Source organism: Sturnira hondurensis, unplaced genomic scaffold, assembly GCF_014824575.4.
Source record: "Sturnira hondurensis isolate 20B ecotype Veracruz unplaced genomic scaffold, ASM1482457v3 Scaffold0005563, whole genome shotgun sequence".
Taxonomy (NCBI): domain Eukaryota; kingdom Metazoa; phylum Chordata; class Mammalia; order Chiroptera; family Phyllostomidae; genus Sturnira; species Sturnira hondurensis.
This window is the reverse complement of record NW_028078194.1, coordinates 4,863,068-4,888,079: the sequence shown is the minus strand read 5'-3', so window position 1 is coordinate 4,888,079 and position 25,012 is coordinate 4,863,068. Positions and strand designations below refer to the sequence as shown.

General features: G+C 49.0%; 1 protein-coding gene and 2 long non-coding RNA genes across 3 annotated transcripts; 2 read left to right on the top strand and 1 right to left on the bottom strand.

Moving 5' to 3' along the window:
* Positions 1-1,010: 1,010 nt before the first annotated feature.
* FFAR4 (free fatty acid receptor 4) lies at positions 1,011-23,599 on the bottom strand. The gene is made up of 3 exons (XM_037047385.1): positions 22,763-23,599; positions 13,017-13,145; positions 1,011-1,670 (listed from the first exon to the last, which is right to left on the bottom strand). Exons 1-3 carry the CDS (start codon positions 23,327-23,329, stop codon positions 1,281-1,283), a joined length of 1,086 nt encoding a protein of 361 aa, XP_036903280.1. The 5' UTR covers positions 23,330-23,599; the 3' UTR covers positions 1,011-1,280.
* LOC118987994 (uncharacterized) lies at positions 1,140-16,230 on the top strand. Its single transcript, XR_005066692.1, has 3 exons — positions 1,140-1,201; positions 7,982-7,985; positions 16,219-16,230. It is a non-coding gene; the product is annotated as an uncharacterized LOC118987994 (long non-coding RNA).
* LOC118987995 (uncharacterized) lies at positions 9,194-13,178 on the top strand. Its single transcript, XR_005066693.1, has 2 exons — positions 9,194-9,702; positions 12,872-13,178. It is a non-coding gene; the product is annotated as an uncharacterized LOC118987995 (long non-coding RNA).
* Positions 23,600-25,012: the final 1,413 nt, after the last annotated feature.

Genomic DNA, 25,012 nt, shown 5'->3' with positions numbered 1-25,012 from the left:
GGGCAAGCCCTGCCTGTCATCACACAGAACAGCTGACTGTCAGAGCCACACTCTACCGCTTCAGTTGGACAACCCCGGAGATCCCAAGATAGCCACACGTCACCTCAAAAGAGTTCCAATTTGTCAAATCTGTTAACTAAGGATGAACAAAGAATCCCTGTGCTCTTGTTCTCCAGCTTGTGAACAGCATAAATCGTACTTCACAAGAAGCTATTCAAGAAACTCCACAAGCAATGGCAACTACTGGTACTGATTTACCTGACAACAAACGCATGCTGAGTACCTACTATGTGCCAGACCCCGAGCTACTGTGCTTTCCAGCCATTGGCCCAACTGCCACGTGCTGTTGTGTCCCTTGGTTCTGTGTGGCTCTGGTTTCTTCGCTCTCTTCTCTCCCAGGGGTATTTCATAAACAGTGTCTGATGAGCCTCAGCATTGCATCTTCAGGCCCACGCTCCACGTCCCTGCATCCAGCGCCCTACTCTCCATCTGGACCTCACTGAAAGTTCAAGCCTACACAAGCCTCAAATAAAACTCTTGGCTCTCCCACCCTGAGTCTTTCCCCATTTTTGTCGCCGGCTGCACCATCCAGCCAGTGTCAGGCTACAAATCTAGAGTCGCCCTCGAATCCTCCGTTTTCCTCCCATTCTACAGCCTGTCCATCAATAAACTGTGTTTGCCCCACCCTCCCAAAGTACATCCCAAGGTCATTTCTCAGAGCCTCCCAAATATGGGGGTCCTCCTACATCCTCTGATTTCATGACACTACTCCTCCTAAAAGGGTCCATGGCATTTCTTGTAAATGAAAATTTAAAAAGTCACCTTTTTATGTTCCTGGGAAATTCCACAAGCACTGTTGACAGTGATGCATGATCCGGATGCCTTGCAAGTTCGGGGTAGGACCTCCAGTGGCTGTGACCCCGGAGGAATCTGAGTCCTGGGCCAGTTCCAAGACTCACTGCAGAAACCAGCAAGGTGTGGCTTTATATGCCGGTAGGAGATGAAATGGCTGAACAGCTATAAATAAAATTTATTAAATTCAATCATATTACAAACACACAGAAAAAGTTCATACTTCAAGGAACCCACAACAAATCCTTTGATAAAGGATAAAATTCGTATAGTGAATGATCACCCCTTAATTTCCTGGTGCCGTAAATGTATTTGCATAGGTTACATTTTCTGAAAGCAGGGTGCGCTGGTCCTGGAAATCGACTCCCTCTAAAAACACACTGTGGCTCACCAGAGGGTGACCAGCTCTGCCTCTAGAGGAAAACTAACTAGCTATAAATAATGGACAGGTCATTTCTTCTGAGAGAGGTGTCTGTAAACATGGCTCCCTTCTCTGGGAAGAAGTAGCGGCGAAACATTTTCCTCCACTCGTTCTTAAACAGTGACATGTTGTAGAGAATGGGGTTCAGGGCTGAGTTGGCGAACGTGAAGGCCACCACCCAAAAGAAGAGGGATGGCCAGATGACCAGGTCTTGCTTAAAGTTCTGGATCAGGATGAGGAGGATGGTGATGATGATGGGGCTCCACATGATGAAGAAGGAGATCATGAGCAGGAAGAGGGTGCGGAAGAGCCGGAAGTCCTGCTGGGACACGCGGATCTGGTGGCTCTCCGAGTAAGCCAGGCTCACCGTGAGCCGTTTCCTCGACGCCTTGGTGATCTGCAGGAACACAAAACAGCCGGGGCTGCATTTACTGCAGGGGGTCAGGCAGTCTGAATCAGGGGGAGCGGGGGCGCTAGGGGGGCTCCCAAGATGGAACCTGCTGCCCCTCCTGCACTTGGGGCCATTCTGTGCACAGAGAGCTCCCTTCTTAGAGGTTTGCCCACCCCTTGGATGCACTGAAGAAATAAGGCCGAAAATCATCCACCTATAAATACAGTTGGCGAGGGGAAGTGGATGGACGGTGCAGAAGAGGGAAAGGGGAACGGAAGCACATTGCTTCGGTCTGAATGTGTCCTCCCCCTGAAATTCATCTGTTAAAACCCAAACCCCAGGGCGAGGGTATGAGGAGGTGAGGCCTTTGGGGGGTGGTGAGGTTATAGGGAGGAAGCCCTCCTGAGTGGGATTAGTGTCCCTAAGAAAGAGGCGAAGGGGTTACAAACTACAAAACTTGGCAGCTACAGAATAGCCACGGGGAAGCAGCCAATAACAGGGTGGTGACTACTCGAGGTGCAGGAGGGCTCTAGACTCATCGGGGGGACGCTTCGTAAGTTATGTACACGTCTAATGGCTATGCTGTACCTCTGAAAAACTAATATAATATTGGATATCAATTGGTATTAAAACACGTTTCTTAATTGAAAAAAGAGGCCTGAAAGAGCTCTGAGAGCACTCCTGCAGTGTGAAGATGCAGTGAGAGGTCAGCAGTTTGCAACCTGGAAGAGGGCCCCACCGCCTGGAGCCCTGGCCTTGGACTTCCAGCTTCCGCTGCTACGAGAAAAGCATTTCTGTTGTTTATGAGTCATGCAGTCCGTGGTATTTGCCTGTGCAGTCCGAAGAGACTGAGACACACATCTTCCCTGTTGTCTCTCTCTCTTTTTTAAAGTTAAGTGTTCACTGTATAAAAACAAACTGTGTTGAAGATACAAACTTAAACAGTATGATACCGCCCTGGCTGGTATGGCTCAGTGTATTGAGTGCCGACCTGCAAACTGAAAAGGCGCTCAGTCTGCGAGTTCGATTCCCAGTGAGGGCACATGCCTGGGTTGCGGGGCAGGTCTCCAGTAGGGAGCTTGTGGGAGGCAGCCGATCCATGTGTCTCTCAAACATTGATGTCTCTCTCCCTCTCTTTCTCCCTCCCTTCCCCTCTCTCTAAAAATAAATAAATAAAAATCTTTAAAAAACAAAAACAAAAATGGGGGCGGGACCTTGTACAGGTGAGGAAATAGGCCTCCGAGAGAGAGCTTAGCCAAACTACTTTGAAAATAGGAGCTTTGGAAGTGTTCACTTCGGAGAGCAAAGCCTGCCCCCCCCCCACCCCCAGAAGCTAAGTCTGTGGGAAGGAAGGTGGGGCTGTTATTTAAGTGTGATTCCCAGGGCCGGAGTGGTGGCCCGGCTGGGTGGGCCCTACCTTCCCGGTGGCCGGAAAGCATCCAGTGCTGGGAGGAGCTGCCCTGGGGATACACAGGACACCCTGCCTTTACGCCTACTCCTAATTGTCCTTTAAGCACAGCTTCGGTGGTACCCAGAGTTCCGAGGGATGGAGGGGCAGGCGTTGGGGATGGTGAAGAGAGGACAAACTGCTGCACAACTAGCCCAGGATGCGATGGGGCACTGTGTGTGTTGGCTGGACATGCTTTGTTCCACCCTGTGACCTCTCCCCCCAGGGAAGAGACTGAATTCGGAGTGCTTTGGCCACGTTCATGGCCCTCGCTAACTCCCATTTGCTTAGTCTGGCCCCATGTCCTTCTGCTGTAGCCACACAGTGGGTGCTTACCTGTCTGGAGACTTTAATGGCCACATATCTCATTAGCTGGCCATCCTAGGCCCGTTCCCCTAAGGTTCTGGAATCTCAAGAGGGGAAGTAATTTGAAAGCAATTAGCATAATTCACAGTTTGGGCAACTTTAACTCCAAGATCACAGTGGCTTAAAATAGTCCCAGGAGAATACTTCTAACTAGCTAATTAAAGGATAGCTGTTTAATTGTTTTATGATTTAAATGCGTTTGCTTGCTTGCTTCTGTGCGATAGTTGAGGTCTCGCCTTGGTGATGGAGAGAGCAGAGCAACAGATGCTGAGTGAGCAGAGCGCTTTCTTCCCCCTGCCCCGAACACCAAGAACAGTAGGAATCAGGATCACAGAGCCTTAGGGAAGGCCAGGAACTGAGCTATGCATTTGTTTTTGTAGATTGTCACATGTCATCTTTACAACTACTCTTTAGATTGGTGCTATTATTAAACTCACCTCAGGTTACTCCACTGATGACACATGGCCAAAGCCAACTTAGTTGAGCTAAAGATAAGCCATGTCAGCAAAGTCTCTAAAGGGGCTGCCATCCTCTTCAGCCCTCCCACCATTGCCTGTTCTGCTGTGTGAGGGTGCCCAGGAGACATGACCCACCATCTCAGAATCACATGCCCGAGCTAATGTTGGCACATCCAAGTCTGGAAGACGCTATGTAGCATCAGTCAGAATGTGTGTTCAGGTGAATGTGGGTGAGTCTGAGCCTACCTTGGCCAATAGACCTGGGAGAGTAACAGCTGGGCAGGTGGGTAAGTGGGCGGGCTGTAGGGGAAATGCCACCTTCTCTGAGGAGGGCTGTCACTCTAGTCCTAAGTGCAGCCTGGTGGGCACATAACAAATGACTCCAAAAGCAGCCTCATCACTTGTGCTGCCCACATTGCCCTGCCAAGAGGAATAGAGTCCCTTGCTTCTTGAGTGGATAATGTTGATGAAAGTTCATATTTACAGAACACGTAAGTGCCAGGCCCTGTATATATCACTCAGTGTATCTCTTTAAATTCTCCCAACAATTCTGTGAATGGGTACTTTGAGGATCCACATTTTCCAGATGAGGAAGCTGAGGCTCAAAGAGATTAAAGAACTCGCCCAGCCGTTGCAGAGCTGGGCTTCAAACTTTGGTAGTCTGACTCCAGCCCATACTCTTAATCTTAAACTGGTCCCTTCCCACCCTCTACTATCTCTACCAATGGAAAGCCTCCATCCACCCTGTAACTCCCAGCCCTAATGCCAGGAACTCTGAGAAGGCTTCCTGGTTCATCTCCTGCTTGGCCTCTGCAGTGCTGTGTTTCAGGTGGTCACATGGCACCCGCCACTTACACTATGTGATAGATGTTGAAGTGTCATTCTCACCTCTGACCCCCAGCTCCCTGGATGCTGGGCAGCCCTGTGGCTTCCATGTCTGACAAAGACTATGAGCAAACAGACAGACAAAATGGGCTGACTCATGAACCAGGTGGATAAGAGGTAGGGTCTTTTATTTTAGCACTGACTGTGCTACCTCTTCCTTCTGTCCACACTTCCCAGGGACGGGGAACTCCCAACTTTCAGGGAGTGAGAAGGAAAATGGGCCCACTGTAATGAAATGGGGCTCCTCCCCATCTCTCCTGCCCACATTAGACAACAAGACTAGTCAACTAGAGTCTTGACTAGTCTTATCCAGGGCTTTAAAAGTCCCTGGCATGGTGCAGAGTGCTTGATGTGCTTTTAGATTAAACTAAAGGCTCAATTGAGTTCTGAGGATTAACTTTATCTTTTTCTTTTTTATAGATATATTTTATTAATTATGCTATTACAGTTGTCCCATTTTTTCCCTCCCCTTTATTCCCCTCTGCCCTGTATCCCACCTCCCACCATCATTCCCCTACCTTAGTTCATGTCCGTTGGTCATACATATAAGTTTTTTGGCTTCTCCATTTCCCATACTATGCTTAACATCCCTCTGTCTATTTTGTACCTACTGTTTATGCTTCTTATTCCCTGTACCTTTCCCCCATTCTCCCCCCTTCTCCTTCCCACCTATAACCCTCCATGTGCTCTCTATTTCTGTAAATCTGTTCCTGTTCTAGTTGTTTGCTTATTCATTTTTGTTTTTTATGTTCGGTTGCTGACAGTTGTGAGTTTGTTGTCATTTTACCGTTTGTATTTTCGATCTTTTTCTTTTCCTTAGATAAGTCCCTCTAACATTTCATATAATAAGGGCTGAGTGATGATGAACTCCTTTAACTTGACCTTATCTGGGAAGTACTCTATCTGCCCTTCCATTCTAAATGATAGTAGCTTTGCTGGATAGAGTAATCTTAGATGTAGGTTCTTGCCTTTCATGACTTCAAACACTTCTTTCCAGCCGCTTCTTGTCTGCAAGGTTTCTTTTGAGAAATCAGCTGATAGTCTTATGGGCACTTCTTTGTAGGTGACTGTCTCCTTTTCTCTTGCTGCTTTTAAGATTCTCTCCTTATCTTTAATCTTGGCTAATGTAATTATGAAGTGCGTTGGTGTGTTCCTTCTTGGGTCCAACTTCTTTGGGACTCTCTGAGCTTCCCGGACTTCCTAGAAGTCTATTCCCTTTCCCAGATTGGGGAAGTTCTCCTTCATTATTTGTTCAAATAAGTTTTCAATTTGTTGCTCCTTCTCTTTTCCTTCTGCACCACTATGATGTTGGAACATTTAAAGATGTCCTGGAGGTTTCTAAGACTGGCCTCATTTTTTTTTGAATTCTTGTTTCTTCATTCTGTTCTTCTGCTCCAAACCATTGATTTGAGTCCCAGTTTCCTTCCCTTCGCTGTTGATTCCCTGTGCATTTTCCTTTATTTCATTTAGTGTAGCCTTTATTTTCCCCTCTATTTTGTGCCTGTATTCAACTATTTCCATGAGCATACTGATTTCCACTGTTTTGAACTGTGCATCTGATATCTCTTCATTGTTTAGTTGTATTTTTTCTGGAGCTTTGATCTGTTCTTTCATTTGGGCCTTTTTTTTTTTTTGGTCTAGGTGCACCTGTTATATATAAGGGGCGGAGCCTTAGGTATTTGCCTGAGCGGGGCAACCCACATTGCTGAGTTGTGACGCTACGTGTGGGGGAGGGGTCCAGAGGGAACAATGCCACTTGCTCAGCTCTCAGCCAGCTTTCAGTCACTTCCCCTTCTACCCACAAGCAAATTGGGCCTTTCTGGTGATGATTCCCAGGTAGATGGTTTTGTGTAAGTTCTAGAACCCTGTGGGTCTCTCCAATGAACTCTCCTGTGAGGCTGAGAGTATCTCTTGCTGTCTCAACCCCCATACGTTTTTTTCAGTCAGAGGTTTTGAGTCTTTATTTTCCCATGTTGGAACCCTGGGTTGCAGAGTCTGTCTCACTCCCCCAATTTTCCTCCCAGTTTATCCACACGCAAATGTGGGACTGCCCAGCCACTGCCTTGCCTGCCCTGATCCTCCAGCCATTGCCTTGCTGAGAGTCCTCTCCACCTGGCTGCCCATCTCCGCCTCTCCTACCAGTCTGGATGAATGTTTGTTCTTTAACTCCTTGGTTGTCTGACTTCCACATAGTTTGATTGTCTGGAAGTTTTGGTTATTTTTTAATTTTAAATGTGTTGCTGTTCTTCTTTTGGTTGTGCGAAGAGGCACAGTGTATCTACCTATGCCTCCATCTTGGCTGAAAGTCTGAGGATTAACTTTAATCCCTAAAATACCTATAGGGTAGATTCTGCCATTATCCCATTTGGGGGCAATAGACTGAGGCTCTGAGAGGTGAAGTGACTTGTGCAAAGCCTTGCAGCCAAGTGAAGGATGTGTACCTCAGGGGAAGGCCCCTGAGTTCTTCACCAGGTACCCTGCTGCAGGGACAGAGAAGGACAGAGGGCAGCACTCCAAGAATGGGATCCACGACCATTTGCATCAGTCCCTGAGCACTTGATAAAATGCACCTGCTTGTGTTGTAAGCATGAGGTCTGAGTGGGGACATGCGCAGAACAAGGACAATGGGTCAGGTATGGAAGGTCATCAGAGCAGAAAGCCCTAGCTGAAAGAGCTGAAAGTGCCTAGCAAAGGGAAAAACTGGAAAAACTAGGACTTCACCCCCAGGATAATCTTTCCTCCCCTAGCTTATTGTCGGCCAAGTGGTTTGGACTCCCGACCATTCATATCACTGGTTATGTGGTTTGGACCCCCTGACTTTTCCTCCTTAAAGAAAACATCTGGGCCTCAGTTGTATTTCAGCTCCAAGCCCAGAAAAATAGCAAAACCAGACAAACGATGCTATGGCTGCCTGAGGACCAGCTGCGTTGACTAATGACCCCTTGCCCTGGTGCTGACCAATCAGCAAAGACCATGACCCTGAGAGAGCACAGCTGGAAAACAGCTGATGAACAGTCTATTGAGATCCTCCTCTGGGACCTCTCCTCAGAGTTCCATGTGCAAGAGAGAAACAAAAACCCTCAGGACAAAGGACCCAGCATACACTCTCCCTCCCAGGACCACGCCCATGCCTTTCCCTTCCCCTTCTTCCTCCCCCACAGGTGTGTCTTCTAAACTCTAAGGGACCCCACAAGACTTGCAAGCAGCAGATCAGTGAGCAGCGACAGCTCATCCCGGGCTAACACCCTGAACCTGTCTCCAAGGCCCCCTTTCTCTGACTTCCCAGTGAGCCAAGCAGCCCGGCCTGGGCTCTCCTGCTGGTTCTTCCACACTAAGCCCTTCCTCGTTTCACTGTCCCGAATGCTCTTCTGCTGTGGCCAATAAATTCGTGCATTGCTGCACTCTGTCTCTTGACTGAAATCTTTTCTTCAAGAAGACAAGAACAGAGGTCTCCTCATCTCGCCAGTAACACTTAGGCCCGGCTTCAGACTCTCTGACACAGTGGGCCTGAGTGGGGCGCAGAAAGCCACACTCTTCATAAACTTCCCAGGTGACTCTTGCTCACTGAAGTATGAGAACTACTAGTCTTGGACGAGTCTTGAAGTTTCCCCCAGACCTGTGAGGAGAGCCGGCTTTTAAACTGAGACTCGCTGGCGTTTATCCAAAGGCCATGGGGGAACCTTCTCTCCACCTCACACCCTTTGCTACTCCATGCCACCAGGCTATGGCTGCTGGCAGGTGGGTGCAGGCAGCGGTTGCTCCCTCTGACACAGCTCAGGTCCCTAGGCTTTGGGTCTCCTTGAGGACCACTGGGTCAATCAGCAACCCTCTATCAGAATCATCAGACAATAGTTTCCGTCTTTCCAGAGGGCCCACCTCCCTTTCCATCATCAGCAAATAGGCCTCAATACTGGGAAATGAGGGTCAGGCATGGAGAAAGGGCTACGTGTTCACGACCCTCACGTTTTGCTGAAACAAAGTTTGTTTCTTAGTCAAGCTCTGAGAAAGAAAAGCGTTTTCCAACTTTGTGCCATAACTCACTCCCATTCAATAAATATGTACTGAGCGCCTACAATGAGCTAAGAATTTTTATAGGTGCTGGATCCTTGCCCTGCCCATCCTGCACTTCCGTTCTAGTATATAGTGGGGAATGGGGAGGAGGAACAAGAATCATAAAAACTGTCACAAAGGGTGGAAGCTTCTCATCTCGCCATGACAATGGTTGCTGGGTGATAACACAAACCAAGCCCCAACAGCTAGCTTTGCAGCCTGACTGAAGGTACTTGGGAGTGGCTAGGAGACTATTGCCCTGGGAAACTGTGGACTGGAAAAAGCCAGTAAAGCTGTGTAGAGCTGCTGAGTCATGAGGGAAGGGAGAGCAGGGAAGGCGGAGGAGTGGATAAGGCCACTCTCCTGAGCACTTGAATTCGCCCTGGAAGGCGAGAGCCCAGGTGACATCTGCTCTCAATCCCTGACCAGGGCAGAACCAGTAACTAATTGGAGACTTTAGAGCAGTTCCCCAAAGGAGATTCACGGAGCACCAGCCCAGAGAGATGCTCTGGGGGGAACAGAGTCCTGTTGTCAGATTTAGCATTGCTGCCTACTCTTCTCCCTTTTGAGGGAGATTCCAGAAGTACGTTAACATAAGAAAGGCTCTGAGCTGTCCTGCAGCAAAGAAATCCACTCAACTTTGATGGACCTAGCATTTCCCAAACTCATTTGATCAGGGAACCCTCTCTAATATCCAACATTCCCTGGAGCTCTAACGAGGGCTTTCAGGAGGACTCTGCTGCAGAGGAATGAAAGATCAGGGTGACTTATAAGAGGCACTTCTCAGCCTTGACATGGAACCTGAGTTAGAGGCCGTGGCAACAGGTGAAAGGTAGGACTGGTGGGAAAGGGGTAGGGGGTGTGGCTTTGTGTCAAGGCTTCAAACGATTTGCTAATTTTATCTCTATGAACACGCTAATTAACATTGGTATGCTTATGCTCTTGACAGAAAAACTCAGCAGAAAAGCTGATTCAGTGTCTCTGAGTGTGAAAATCTTTGGGGGGTGGGGGAGAGATGCACACCATTGAGGGCCTGCCCAGACCCTCCATCCACCTGGCAGTGACTTACTCGCTTCCAAGTTATTGGTCTGCTTAAGCCACAGGTGCAAAGTGAGGACAAATGTCATAGTTCTGCTGGGACATGGGCAACCTTTTTGCTAGTGAGTGGGAAGTCATGTTTTAAGTGTTATCTTTGCATTAACCTTGTGATTTTCAAACATTATCATATACGTACTCTCATTTTGCTGTGTTAAACAATCCACTGGGGCCCATTAGCTCCAGAGACAACTGAGGCTTATGTTAGTTAAGTGACTTGCCTAAGGTCATGCATAATAAAGCTTGGACTAGAACCCAGGTCTTAGGACTCTCTATCCAGTGATTTTCCCACTGCCCAACAGGAGAAGGTACTGCTGACCCTTTCGGTGTGTTACTCATTCAGTGAGTGTTTACTGGGCACTTAGATAAGCCAGGCCCCTGTTCTGGGCACAGGGATATAACAGCAAACAAAGTCTCTGCCTTCTCGGAGCTGGCCTTCTAATGGGAAAGACAGATGATATACAAATAAATATACACCAGGGGAACATGACGGGTCATAAGTGCTTTGAAAAGAAGTAAGTAAGCAGAACTAGAGAATGAGGGGGATTCTCTCTGGGAACAGCCCTTTGAATAGAGACCTAAATAAAGGGGAGGAATGGCCAACTCAGGAATTTGGGGACCCTTCCCAGGAGATGAAAAGCCACGTGTAAAAGCCCTGAGACCGCAGTGTGTTGGCCTATGTGAGGAGCAGCCCCAAAGCCAACATGGACACAAGAGAGGGGAGAAGATGAGATGAGAGGAGCAGGCAGGTGTCCTCTTATCCAGTTCATCCCTTTCTATATACTTTGCATGTAAACCCATGGCCAGCCTTTGGTTCTTTCTATCACAGACCCCAGAACAGCTCCTGGTTGAAACAGAATATCCATCACACCTACAGTTGTGCATTGGTGCCCTGAGTAATGGGTCGAAGATATCATCCAGATCCCATCACTTCCTTTACACCTCCCCCCACTCATCAGGGCTCTCAAGTTCTCCCACATGTTTCCAGGTGGGCCCTGGCCTGGGAAAAAGGTGAAGGATGAAGGGGTGGGTGGGAAACCTTTCCATGGAGTGAGTCAGTCCTGTCTCAGCAGGCAGCTGAGAAGTAGGAGACATGAGTGAAAGGAGAAGACCAGAGCCCTCTTGGCTTCTAAACAACTCTGGGGCCAGACTGTCTTACACTGGGTTTAAGTGTTGACACGGCCGCTTATGAGCTGTGTGACGTTGCACAAGTTACTTAACCTCTCCAAGCCTTGGTTTCCTCATCTGTCATTCTTAGAAGGATTAAGTGAGTTAGTCCCTAACACACTGTAAACATTATACAAATATTTGTTAAATAATTTAAAAAATATTTTTAATTATTTTGACATTTCTACGTTTCCCTTCCTTTCCCCCTCACTTCTGTTCATTTAATAAAATGATAACAGCTGAGCCCTGGCTAGTGTAGCTCAGTGGACTGAGCACGGGCCTGCGAACCAGAGGATCGCGGTTCGATTCCCAGTCAGGGCACATGCCTGGGTTGCAGGCTGGTTCCCTGCAGGCCAACTCCCAGCAGGGGATGCACGAAAGGCAACCATACATTGATGTTTCTCTCCCTCTCCTTCCCCTCTAAAGATAAATAAATAAATAAAATCTTTAAAAAAAATGATAACAGCTGATGCTTACATAGCACTTACACATGCCAGGCCCTATTGCCCCCCGATTGCAGGCTCTCTACAGACCTTAACTCTGGGCCTGAACTGGCCTCAGACCCTTGAAAAGCCCAGGATTGGGGGCAGAGTAGCACTTAAAGGAGGGTCAAATGTCGACTGGTGGGGGAGAGTGTAGGGAATAATGACACGTGGAAGCCATCTCCCACTGGACCCAGGGATTAGTGACTTAGGAGGATGGCCTGGCTTTGGGTTTTGTGCATCTAAGAAAGTGACAGATCCTCAGCTACAAAGAAAGGGCCATAAAGTGGCCAGACAGCAAGCAGAACTTACAAGTCCCCACTGCAACAGCCTTGTTTGTCAGATGACCCACAGTGTGCTATAAAGCCAAGATTCGACAACTGTAAACCTCTGAGAAGACTCAAAGGCTTTGCATCACCCATTCTCAAACGAGCACGAACACACATACACACTATCTGCCTGGGCCAGCACACACACGAAATGGGCTGCCTTCCGAGGTAGGAAATAGGCAGGCAGGTCTCCTTCCTGTCCCTGCACACGCTTGCTCCCGAGGCGGAGACCACGTCCTGTTTCAGCCTGCTTTGGAAAGGCTCGTTTCCGGGGGCGGGGCCCAGGGGAGGGGGCAGCAGCGGGAAGGTGGCCGGTGGGAGCTCCAGGTATGGTTGTGCTTCTCATTCTGTTTCTGGGACCTGCTCTGGGTGTGTGGTCAGTTTGCAAGCTGTGCGTGGATGCTGGGTGTGCTTTTCTGCATGTATATTACACGTCAATAAAAAGTGTGTATTTCCCTAGCACTACTTTGCTGTGTGTGCTAGGTAAACTGTGGACACAATGCAAAAGCCCATAACATCAATTATGTCACAGCCGTATGACAGAGACCATCAAACCATTAAAAATAATGAGGTGGAGATAAAGGAACTGGTATGGGAAGATCTTATCATTCAGTGTCAAGTGAAAAAAGAAAGTTAGGAAACAGTATTATCTCAGATCTGAAAAAAATTGTGTTGAACAATGACAAATAGTTGGTTTTGATCATTTTATATTATTTATCATATATATATATAACATAAAAGTATGTGCATATGTAAATTTATTAGAAAAATGACCGGAGAAAACATACAATAAATTAACAATGGGGATAGAGTTGCTTTTTAGTTTCTGTGTTATGCATTTTTATATTTCTTTAATTTTTTGTAATAAGCTTGTATTTAGTGATTAGTGAAAAATAAGAACAATCATAGAGTTATCATTTTTTTGCAGGAGGTAGATCTGGCCCGTGAACCAGACCTGGACTGGTGTAGATGCTAAGGCCACTTTTTCTTTTTCTGACCCAGACACGCTACAACTGCACCTGAACTACCCCGAGCCAGAGTGAACTTCAGCTGCGGTCTGGAAGCAAACGTACCTGTAAAATTTTGGAGTAACTGATCACAATGAGCAGTCCTGGCACCAAGAAGTTCAAAGTAGCAAATGATACATCCCAGGAAATTTCTCCGGCAACGCTGGGCCAAACCAGTGTGCAAATCGGAATTTCCTAGTCACAAAAAGGAAGAGAAGGTCATTTAAATGCTGGCTTCTTATTTGGCCTTTAACTCAGTCCCTCCCAGTTGGGGGTCACCTGGCACTGTGACACTGTTGTGTTAGGTACACTGACACACTGGCATGACAAGAAATCCCAGAACCCTTTCCACTGCCCACACAACCCCACTTACAAATCATTTGCCTCTGACCTCAGAATGACCATAATTATTATTCCCATTCTCCAGGGAGTCAGTTCCCAGGCATGACCCCAGGCCCAGTGCTCTTTCCACTTCTCTGGACTGAGCTGTGAAGGGTCCCTGAGCTTTCTCTTTCAAGTGCTTCATTTTACAGGTGAAAAACTGACCCCTGGAAGGTTCTGTACACTGGAAGTGAGGAAGTGCAATACATAGCCCATAAAAATGGGGACACCGTTTCAGTGCAGTCACACTGTGTGTGCTCAAGGTGATGGGGTCCATGTTAAGGCATTAATACGTTTATCTGGGAGATGTTCAAACATCTACACATGTCAGGCTGCATCAGAGAAGGGCAGGGCTTAGTCCAAGACAACAGCGGTGCCCAGACTCGGGTAGCTCTGCCCTCGTGTGCCTCTCCTCCGGAGGAGCATACTGAGCTCCGGAGCAAGACGCAGCCGCACTCCATCAGTCCGAGAAGTCAAACCACCGGAATGTGGCAGGAGGTTCGTGGCCTTGCTGCTACCACTATGTTGTGCTGAATTCAAATCTTTGGCACCAACACAAGCCCGCAAACAGTGGGGACCTTACTGAATAGTTATTAAGAGACGCTGCAACAATTTCTACAGATGAATAAATAGGTCAATGAGGAGTCCTATCTATCTATTTGTCCCTCCTCCCAAACACACATGTCCTGTGCCTGCTTGACTATCGGAACAAAACTGTTTGGAAAACAAGTTGCCCCTCCAGACACGTAGAATAGACCTCTAAGAGCACATTTGTGTAAAAAGGCCACATTATTGGTTTTTGGTAAACAAGACACTTTAACCCATGTCCAGAAGAAATAGTATCATCCATAGCCTCATTCATTCATTCATTCATTCAATATTTATTAAATGCTATGCTAGGCAAAGGCAAAGAGTTTTTATCATCTCCCAGTATGTGTGGTCCCACTCAAAATACACATAGTCCCCTCTTCTCCTGTTTGGCATTACCAAAGCGCTTGGGCTGTGCAGGCGGCACTTTGTATAGGGCCATCTCACGGAATGTCCACGGCAATCTCATTGAAATGCACTGTTACAGTTTTACCCATCGCACTGAGCAGGAAACCAGGCTTAGAAACATCCTCCTACAATGATAGTCTGTCAGACTCATGATGTCGTCCTTTTTGATCACACAATATTGTCCCTAAAGAGCTAAGACCCACCAAGAAAACTCAAAGGCACACAGAGAACGATTTAATTACGCCTGTACCTCGAAGGGTGGGGGTGGTGTGCTGAGAATGTTGCTTCCTTTACCTATTTGGGCTGAATGGCTCACAAATGCACCGGGTTTTCCAAAAACTTGTTCCTCCATCCTATCCCCACTGTCCACCTGATGGGAGAAAGTTTATTAGATCTTTCTACCTTTTGGTGACTGGAAAGAAATTCGTGCCTCTCCATCTTCTGAATATTGGCAGCAGGTGGCCACGGCTGTTTAGATAGTCCACACAAGCCTTGCTCACACTCAGCTCCTGCCCACCATGGGCCCCTCATTCTGCCACACTGGACAGCAACACGGCCCACAGATGTGCTGAAGCAGCAAGCAGAAGAAACAGACCAGAGCCCTGACTGTGACTTGATCTCCAATTCCTGTACTTGTACAGGGAGGGCGAAAAAGCAGAGGACCCCAGAACCATTTCCCAGAACTCCCAAGAAGCCCCAAGTCTTTCCAAAAGTCTTCTCCAGAATGTCTGCCAAAGTCTGTCCAAGCTTAACAAGATTTTGTAGAAGAAAGTGTAAAGACAGAGCAAGGTGTTTCCCCTACATGGAGCAAAAAGAGAATAAAAGATCCCTAAACAATATGCCTGTAGTAGTCCATTGTTGTTGAAAGAACTGTGTAGGTGTGAATGAACACCTGTGTACACAGGTGTCTACCTGTGCACACACCTGCACACACACAGAAAAAAGACTGGAAGGATACGCTCGTGAAAATGAACAGTGTCTGCCTCTAGGCAAGACTCTTAAATTGTTTTAAAAATCCTTTCAGCTTATCTGAGGTATCCAAATTTTCTACAATCTGTCTGTATTACTTTTATAAGAGCGAAAAATGGCAGTAAACGTTAATTCTTAAAAGAAATGGTGAGCGAGCATGAAACCCAGAAGAACACAACAATGAGGTAAAACTAACTAGCTATTTTTTTCAGTGAACACAATGAACCTGCCCCAGGAAGCCACCTAAACGCCATGCATCTGATGAAGATGCTCCTTTCCCTTTGACGTGAGGTACCCACTCCAGCACAGAGTGTGATAGGACGTAAGAGATGGACTCCGCTGGGCAGCACCGCCGTGCATGAAGTAAGAGACAGTGTGGCTGGCCTGTGTGGACGACATGACTAATGTGTATGCTCTTTAAAAAAATTTATATGGCATCCTTGGTTGAATGCAGTGTTTATTCTCATTTAAAAATTTTTTTAAAAAAGCACCAGACCCACAGTCAGACATGTAACACCAAAGAAACTTAAGTTGTTTTGATTCTAGGTTTCTCTCCCAGGCTCTGACTCTTAGGAGTTTGGCAGTGAGTCAAATTGGCAAGGTGGAGACACAGGTGTTAAAATATTCTCCGTACATTTGAAACGTTTCCTGATTTTAAAAAGGACATTTGAAAACCCAAAGTGGCAAAGCTTGCTTTGCTACCGAGCCAGAGAGGGAAAGCTGACTGAGTCAACAACAGTGTCCTTTAATTTGTTTGCTCAACCACTTGTTGCCCCAAGCCACGGTGAGGCCACAGGGAGCCTGGGCTTGGGCTCTGCCCTCAAGGGGGCACAGTGAGAGGCTCCGGGAAACCAGGGCAGGGCAGCGAGCTGGAAGCACCCAGAGATGCACAGGTGGCGGGGAGAGTGGAGCCACCCGCAAGGCTGCGTCCTGGCGAGCGGGTGTCAGCTGTGCCTGAGAGGGCGGGGCTTCAGCCCTAAGGACCGAGAGGCAGGAGCTCGGTGTTAGGACCAGCAGGGATGTGGTAGGAGGCCACGTACAACATGGCTGAGTGTAGTTAAGAGTGACTCGTATGCTCCTCAGCCCAGCCTCCACCCCTCCCTGGCGTGCTCATGTATTTCCGCGGCTGCTCTCTCAGATGATGCTGAAATGTACTCTCTTAGCCCAGTCTTCTCCTGAACCCCAGACTCACCCCACTGCCCCGAGGACGTCTCTGCAGGATGCCTCCCAGGCTCGTGGAGCCTCCAGTGTCCCACTGCCCCAGGGTCCCGCCTCCAGCTGTCACTGACTCAGGGCTTGCAGCTGCCATCCCCCAAGCTGTGGGAAACCTGAGTTCTAGCCCTCTGCCTTCTTTCTTCCCCCTCCCCGCTCAGAGGGAACCCCTACATTCTGCCTAATCCCTATCTGACACACCCCTGTATCTTGCTCTCACCAGGTGTCCCTGGCCCTTCTCTGGCTGGCCCCTGCCAACACTTCTAGTACCCCCTCTTGTGACTGTAGGCTATTTCCTTTGCCTGTGACGTTCCTTCAGTCCCCCCCACCCTTGTCTGGCTAGTGGCCTCTCCTCTTCGCACTAGATACACTGTTTTCTAAGGAGAGTCCCCTGTGGATAGGGACATGCATCTGCGGCGCTGTTCAAATGCTGCCCTCTCCCCACGCGGGTCGACTTACATGCAAGCGCCACCTGATTCCAGCTGTTCCCTGTCCTGAGGATCCCTTTGTAAACCATTCTTGCTGCCCCACCTCTTTAAACAGAAAAATGGAGGACTTCAAGTTCATTTTAAGAAACTCGGAGTCCTATTTGGATATCTCCTTTCTTATCAGCTTCCCAACAGAAAAGAAAGAAAATATCAACGCAAGAGATGGACTGACTTTTTGACATACTAAATGCATCCTCTGACGTTAACAAAGGGGACCGAACTGTGTCTCCTCGGCCAACCCGCGCGCAGCAGGGGTACGATAGCACTACTGGCCTGGTCGTAAATCAGGGCAGGGTGGGGCGATGGGACCACGGGCTCCTAAGGAAATGTGAACTCAAGAAAATGACACCAGGAGGAACAGACTGAACTGGGCTAAATTCCAGTCCCAACTTGTGCCTGCTCTGTGACATTAGGCATTTCTGTCTCCAGGAAATAAGCATAAGAACAACTACTCGTGGGGCTGATTTGCGCCAGGGTCTGGGACCACCTGTGTACTTGATAAACACACCCCCTTGAAGAGAAGGACAGTGGCCCATGGTGAGCACAGGGGGAGAGGTGCTTGGTAACTGTTTGTGGAATAAGTGGGCAGCACACTCTGGCCAGGTGGACAGTCCTCCCCACCTGCCGGTGAGGGAAACCACCCCACCAGGGCCACAGCACACACAGCCAGGAATCTCGCCAGAACAGGCTGGGCTGACCTGGCGGAGATGGCTCAGTTACCAGGATGTATTCCCCTCTTAAAATGGCAGCCTATTATTTTGCAGCAATAAGAAGCATTACACTGTTGGAAACATGTTTAAAATATTTATAACCAAAGATAAGGAAACTAATAATAGCTGGCAATTCTTGGGCGCTTAACTGTGTCTGTGCCTGATGTCGGGCCATTTACTGAACATTAGTGCCCATGATAATGCTATAAAGTTAATATCTGTCATCACGCCCATTCTGCAAATGAGGGAAGAGGTGTAGAGAGGCTGACCCTTCGCCTCGGCCACACAGCTCCTAAATGGCAGAGAAGTGATTCAAACTCAGAATGTTTCTCTCCAAAGCCCACACATGTGACACCAAATTATGCAGCACTTTCTGGAATGCCTATTATTTCATCTTCCCTTCAGGGAAGTGTTAGAGGTCATTCTGGACTGCTGGGCCTCCACTGCCCAGATGGACAAAGGTAATCACGTTCCTGATTTGGTGGGGTTGGGGGGTGGGGGGTCCAGGTAAGCAGAAAGCTCCCAGGCCAGCGCTCCTTGAAGGGAGAGAGTCAGCTTGTACTCAGGGTTAGTTAGTTCATTCTCTCTACCCGTGGTTTGGGTAGGAAAATGTCCCTTACCCAAAACCTCCACATTTTGTGTCCAAGTGGGAGGGGACAGGCCAAACCTACAGCCAGGAAGCGGGGAGGAAAGACTGAGAAAACAAACCTTTGCTAATTTTAATATGAGACTCAGTTCAGTCTGCACCAGACCTTTTTCTGTCTCTTTTTTTTAAACGGCCACACTCCCCCGCTTTCCCCTTATTTCTCATTTTTTTCAACTTCCTTTTTTTCAGTCCTCGCCTGAGAATTTTTGTAAAATGCCAATTTTAGGGAAAGAGGTAGGGAGAGAGAAAAAAGAGAAACATCAGTATGAGAGAGAAACATCTATTAGTTGCCCCCTGGCTGTACCCGGACCAGGGGGGTCCAACCCATAACCTAGGTATGTACCCTGACAGGGAATCAAACCTGCAGCCTTTTGATGTACAGGGTGATGCTCCAACCAACTGAGCCACCTGGCCAGGGTTCAACTTATTTCTTAAACCACGGAGCCTGTTTGCTCACCTATAAAATGAGATGTTCCCTGCGTGCTCAGGTCACAGCCTTTCAGGACCCAGGGTTTTCCCTGTTTGCTGGCTGGCAGGTGTATGTGTGTGGGAGGGAGGGGGCATAACACCAAGGGGGAAAGACAAAGAGGACGGAGAGCTGGAAAGGACCGTCAAGTTTTCATTACAAGCCCTGTCTCCCCACTTCTACTAGTTTTTGGGAGCTGGGCTCCGCCAGTCAGCTCACGTGGCCCCCCGTGTTCTGCGTGCTGTGCAGGCCCATTCTTTCCCTGTGGCTGTGTCCAAATCTGTCTCCTAAGGCTCTGAAGACGTAGGAGGTGTTTCTGCATTAAAACAAGAGGAGTCTGTGTGCCCTGCCCGAGGGGGACAGAGGAGAGGCCACCACCACCCAGATCTCTGTGGAAGCAGCTGCAGCACCACTCTGGTCATTCGGGAAGTGAGACGCAAAGGGCTTTGACCACGTACAGTTGCCCCACCAGGGATGGAATACGGCACGGAAAGACACGAAAGGTCCCCACCTGTGTGAAGGCCTTTTGGTTCAAACCACATGGGGGCCCCTATGGGCAAGCGGTTTTAGTCTGGGCTTTTGGTCTGGAGGTGACAAGACCCTCATTGTTATAAATTTTTAGCATCATTTGACAGTTAAGCAGGAATGTACCTAAAATAATTGCAAAGGGGAGAGGCACAAGATACACATCTGAAACATAAGTTACCCTTAAGATATATCCTTTTTGAGCCTTCATTCCCTGAGTGCCATTTTTTAAAATTTTATTTATTTATCTTTAGAGGAGAAGGGAAGGAGAGAGGGAGAGAAATATCAATGTATGGTTGCCTCTGCCGAGGACACACAATGTATCATGTGTCCCCTGCCGGGAACTGGCCTGCAACCCAGGCATGTGCCCTGACTGGGAATCAAACTGTGATCCTCTGGTTCGCAGGCCCATGCTCAGTCCACTGAGCTACACCAGCCAGGGCTTCCATTTTTTTTTTCTGTAAGAAAAAAAAACGGGATGGGGGGGAATCCCTCAAATTCTGTGAGAAATACAGAAACAGTGTAACTCAGTGAAAGAATAACTTTAAAAAATCAAAAGATTGATGGTGGAACCCCAGGTTCAAGCAGATCCAGTTGGTCTGGAGTGAGCCCTGGTCTTCCACCTATTTGAGAGGGATCTGTGTGACCCACCTTGATTCTTAGGTGTATCTGTGCAGAGTCGCTGTGTGACCTGCACACCAAGCTAGGGTCCTTGATCTCCCCATGCCAATGAATGGCACCTACCAACTCAGCTAATCCCAGCTTTTCTGGCCCCCACTTAAAAAAACATGCCACAGGCTTATGAGGGGGACCTAAAAAACCCAGAATTATCTTCTGGAGGCCAGGCCCCTTGTAGTACAGGCTTCCCCCACTAGGGGAGTGTTCTAGGAATCCATGTGTATCAGTGCACCAGCTGGCGGTGTTGTAAGAGGCTGCATTCAGCTCCAGTGAATTTTTTTGGAAGCCTTTTTCAAAGCATGTTTGTCCATTTCATGATGGGTGATTTACGAGCACACCTGCCCACACTGTGCTGGGTGTTCAGCAGTTTTTTGACCAAAAAAGACATAACCCTGGTGCCCCACCCTCCCTACTCACTAATCTCAACCCTAGCAACTTTTTTTTTGTTTTCCCAGATGAAAAAAGTCCTTTAAGGAAAGTGTTTTGCCAATATGAAAGAGGTGAAACAAACAAACAAAAAAAAACAGCAGAAGCACTAAAAGGCATCAAAATCAACAAGTTCAAAAACTGTTTTGAGTAGTGGCCCTGGCTTGTGTAGCTCAGTGGATTGAGTGCTTGCTTGTAAACCAATAGTTCACCAGTTCAATTCCCAATCAGGGCACATGCCTGGGTTGTGGGCCAGATTCCCAGCTGGGGGTCTGTGAGAGGCAACCCACTGATGTTTCTCTACCTCTCTTTCTTTCTCTCTTCCACTTTCTCTAAAAATAAATAAATCAAATTGACAAAAAACAAAAAAATCTGTTTTGAGCAATGGAAAAAACATCTCGATAGGTTTTGCACCATATGGAGGGTACTTTGAAGGTGACTGACATTTAACCATGTAAGAATAAATACACAATTTTTATAAATCCAGGATTTTGCCCCCCCATCATACATATTCTTCAATCAAGTACTACAGTAAGCCCAAGACAGTTTCAGCCTGTTTGTCATTGAAAAAAAAAAGCAAGCAAAACCCCACAATGCATTCCACACAAGAAATAAACCATTAGGAAAAGAGACTTTTAGGATTGATTTGTGGAGGAGGAGGAAAAAGGAGGAGGAGGAGGACAAAGAGGAAGGAGGAGGAAGAGGAAGAAGGAGAAGGAGAAGGAGGAGAAGAAGAAGAAGAAGAAGAAGAAGAAGAAGAAGAAGAAGAAGAAGAAGAAGAAGAAGAAGAAGGAGGAGGAGGAGGAGGAGGAGGAGGAGGAGGAGGAGGAGGAGGAGGAGGACGAGGACGAGGAGAAGGAGGAGGAGGAAAGAAAGAAAGAAAAAAGAAAGAGCAAAAAATACTGCTTACACAGGATATTCCTCCACCCCCAACAAAAGGCCTGTGTGACGACTGGTCGCAGATAACCCCCAGAGAAGCCCACCCCTGTGTCCAGGCTCTGGAAGCCACCTCCAGGAAGGCACCCCCTGGTCGGATTGCATTCATCTCCAAAGCTCAGCCTGGAGTGAGGATTCACGCCTTCCCTTGGGTGCTCAGACCTAAGTCCTTTCCCTTCCACTCCCCACAAGGCACAGAAAGAAAGACTAACACACCGGGGATGACAGCCGGAACCGCCGGCCGCTGTCCCCCCCCCCCCCCCCAGGACCGAGCGCCCAGGTCCCCTGTGCAGGAGTGAATCCTCGCTCCAACACCTCGTCGCAGCGCGATACTGGAGGGGACCCGAAACAAAGTCATGAGCGGTCCGCAGGTCCTTTTTTATTTTTTAAATTTTTATTTATTGATGAGTGAGCGAGAGAGAGAGAGAGAGAGAGAGAGAGAGATTGGTTTGTTGTTCCTCTTGTTTATGTATCCATTGCCCTGGCCGGAGGATGCTCCAACCAACTTACCTGTCTGGTCAGGGCCACAGAAATTTTTTTAGATTGTGGACCGCCCCACCCCACCCTAACCCCTACCTCACCGCCAACTCTCCCAATGACAACTGAATAAATAAAGCTCATCTGTTCAGCCTCTGGAATCTGCGGAACATTTTGAGTGTCCCAGCTATTCCGAAACCACTCACGGTCCGAGGTGCCTGGGGTAGGACCCCGCGCTGTAATCTAACCCTTCCACCTTGCGGTTGGAAAAGCCGAGGCTCCAGGGGCGGAAATCACAAGCCCCCTAGAGGCAGCTCTGACTCTGGGGTCCCTAGGTCTCTAATTGCCTTTCTCCGCGGTCCATTCACACGCACCCGCGGTTCCCAGAGCAGAACCGTTGCTTGCCCAGCTCGCACCGAATCTGCTGACCACGATCTCAGCTCCTCCTCGCACTGAAGGCGAGAGACCCTGAACGAGTTACCCCTCTTCTCGGCGTCCTCCTCCGGGAAGTGGGTGTGGTAAGAGTACCGTCGCACCCGGCGAGAAAGCAGAATTTAATGTAATGCGATTAGCCACTCCGAATCCCCTGAGTTCCCTCTGGCTGGCTGTTAAGCCGTCCCCCTCCCTCGCTATTTCATTAATTTTGCAATATAGAGTCAGTGCAACTTACAGACATTTTGGGGTCTCCACTGACAGCGTTTCGGTGGGTGTTTATGGGGCCCGCATCGCAGGGTTGCAGTGAAATTTAAGAGATAAAACTTCACAGACCCTCACACAAGTGTCTGACACAATGGTTGAGTGCAACACACGACTTATTATCGTTGCTGTTAATCTTCATCCCCGGCTACCGTTTCCACGGATGCCCGCCTGCCAGCCCGCCCCGACCGCCGCCTGGCGCTCACCTGGTCGGAGCCCGGGAGCCGCTGCGGGACCACTTGGAAGAGGATGCAGAGGGGCAGCGCAGCGAGCGCCGAGTAGCCCCAGATGAGTGCGAGCAGCGCGGCCCGCGCCCTGCGCCCCGGGCTCCGCACGCCGCGCTGCAGGCGCACGATGCACACCAGGCGCTCCAAGCTAACCGCCGCCAGCGTGAGGATGGTGACGCTGCCGCTCAGGCACATCACGTAGAAGAGCAGATGGCAGGCGACCGGGCCCAGCACCCAGGCCTCTGTCCAGCGCACCGCCAGCACGAGCGGGATGGCGCTAGCAAAGAGCAAGTCTGCGCAGAAAAGGTTGAGCACCAAGCAAGCGGTGGTGCCACGGCGCCGTCGGCGCGCCACCAGCACCAAGGCGCCCACGTTGCCCAGCACCGACACTGCAAAGACCAGCGCCAGCACGACGGTCTCCACGGTGCTCAGCGCCAGCCGGTGGTCGCCCTTGACTTCGGAGAAGAAGGGGAATCGGGTGCGGTTGACCCGTTCCAGGCTGCGCAGGGGCCCAATGCCCGCCGCCAGTGCGCAATCAAGGGACATTCCCGGCGGCCGGCGGACCGCAGCTGTCGGCGGCCGCGCTCATCTGGGAGGTGACTGAGCGCTAAGGCAGGGAAAGAGGGAGGGAGGCGGTTGCGACATCTCCCCTCTGGCCCCCTCCCGCCCGAGGAGCGCCGGGCGTAGCGAGCTGAGCCCGGGGCGCGCGGAAACGAGGAAGTGCCCAGCGACAGTAGCTGGAAACAACCCGGCTGGGCCGGAGGCGGTGGCCTAGGCAGCGGCTGCACGCCTACGGGCAGGTTTGGAACCGCCCGAGGGCCAAGAAACCCCACCCAGTGAGCCCTCAGAGTCCTGCTAAGGGGCCTCTCCGGCCTCTTTCACCCTCCAGGGGCACCTGGTGTGCTGAAGCCTTTAATCCATTGGTTTAGCTGAAGTCGATGTAGCAGTGCCAGAGCTGGACTTCGGAGGTCATTTTGGCTTGCACTGTTCAGGGTTCACCAAATAAGCCCCATGGGTTTAGGGGTAAATCTCAAAGCACTTTTTTTGGGGGGGGGAGGGTGATAAGGGGAGAATCTTTGTCTTATCGTTTCTTGATAACGTGTGCCTTTGGGGGAATTGTTTCATCTTTCTGTGCCCCACGTTTTTCTTTTAAATATATAAAATGGAAATAATAAGACATTTCATTGGGTAACTATGAGAATCATATAAAGAAACACAACACTTGACATGCAGTAATTGCCCATGAAGTGTAATGAATGATCAGTTACTGTAATTAAAATTCATGTACATTTTGCATTCTGAGCAATGATATAAAATGCCTTCGTGTAAAAAGAATAATCTTGAATAAATGTTACCCTGCAGAAAGACCCTCCAAGGCTTTCAGGTGCACACACAGCTAGTGAATGTGCCTCAGGCACCCCAGTTTGACAAGCAATGGGCAATCAAACCCCCTCAGAGATGGGAAAACTGAGGCACAGCAAGAAGTGAATTGTCCAAAGAGGCCCCTGGTTAATAATGAAAAGCATGTTCCCTGGCCCCTGCCCCACGCATTTCCACCACACCCATGCTGTCTAGTTTTCTGTTGTAGTAAATTAGGCAGTTAGAGAATGGAAAGTGTGCCTGTGGCCCTAGCAGTGACAACTGCCTCACTACCCACGCTGTCAGCCCCTTTCCCTTTTGCCAGGCTGCCGGGCCCCTCCCAGTTGCCCATTCCGTCTTGCGATTGTCTCTGCGTATTTATGAAGGGTCCAGTGTAGCAGTCTCAGTGCTTTCCAGGGGTAGGGGGTGTGTTTGTGTGTCTGCTTATTGCTGTGTCATGTGGGTCTGAGTTGACGATGTGACCTCTGACCTGAGGGGCAGATTGCATATTGTTGGGATTTGCTCAACTTGAACCTTCACTAAATTCAAGTGGTAAAACGACCGATTCGCTTCCTGACACAGTTGCAAAGGGCCACGAGACTGAAATAAAGGGAGCTCGGGTGGAAAGATGGAATGTAGCATCATCTGATTGGGGTCAGGGACGATAGTTTTGTGTCAGAGAAGGGAAAGCCGTGTGTATGTGGGAGAGAAAGAGGGAGGGACAGTTCCGTTACCCGAGGCTGATGTGCCATCGAGACAGAAAGGTTTCCCCAGAGTAGACAACCAGGGTGAGGTCTCTGGGCTAGAGAATCCTCCATCACTACCCTCCAGGGTTCTCTTAGTGGCAAAGTGGTGAGGGTAGAGGTTCCC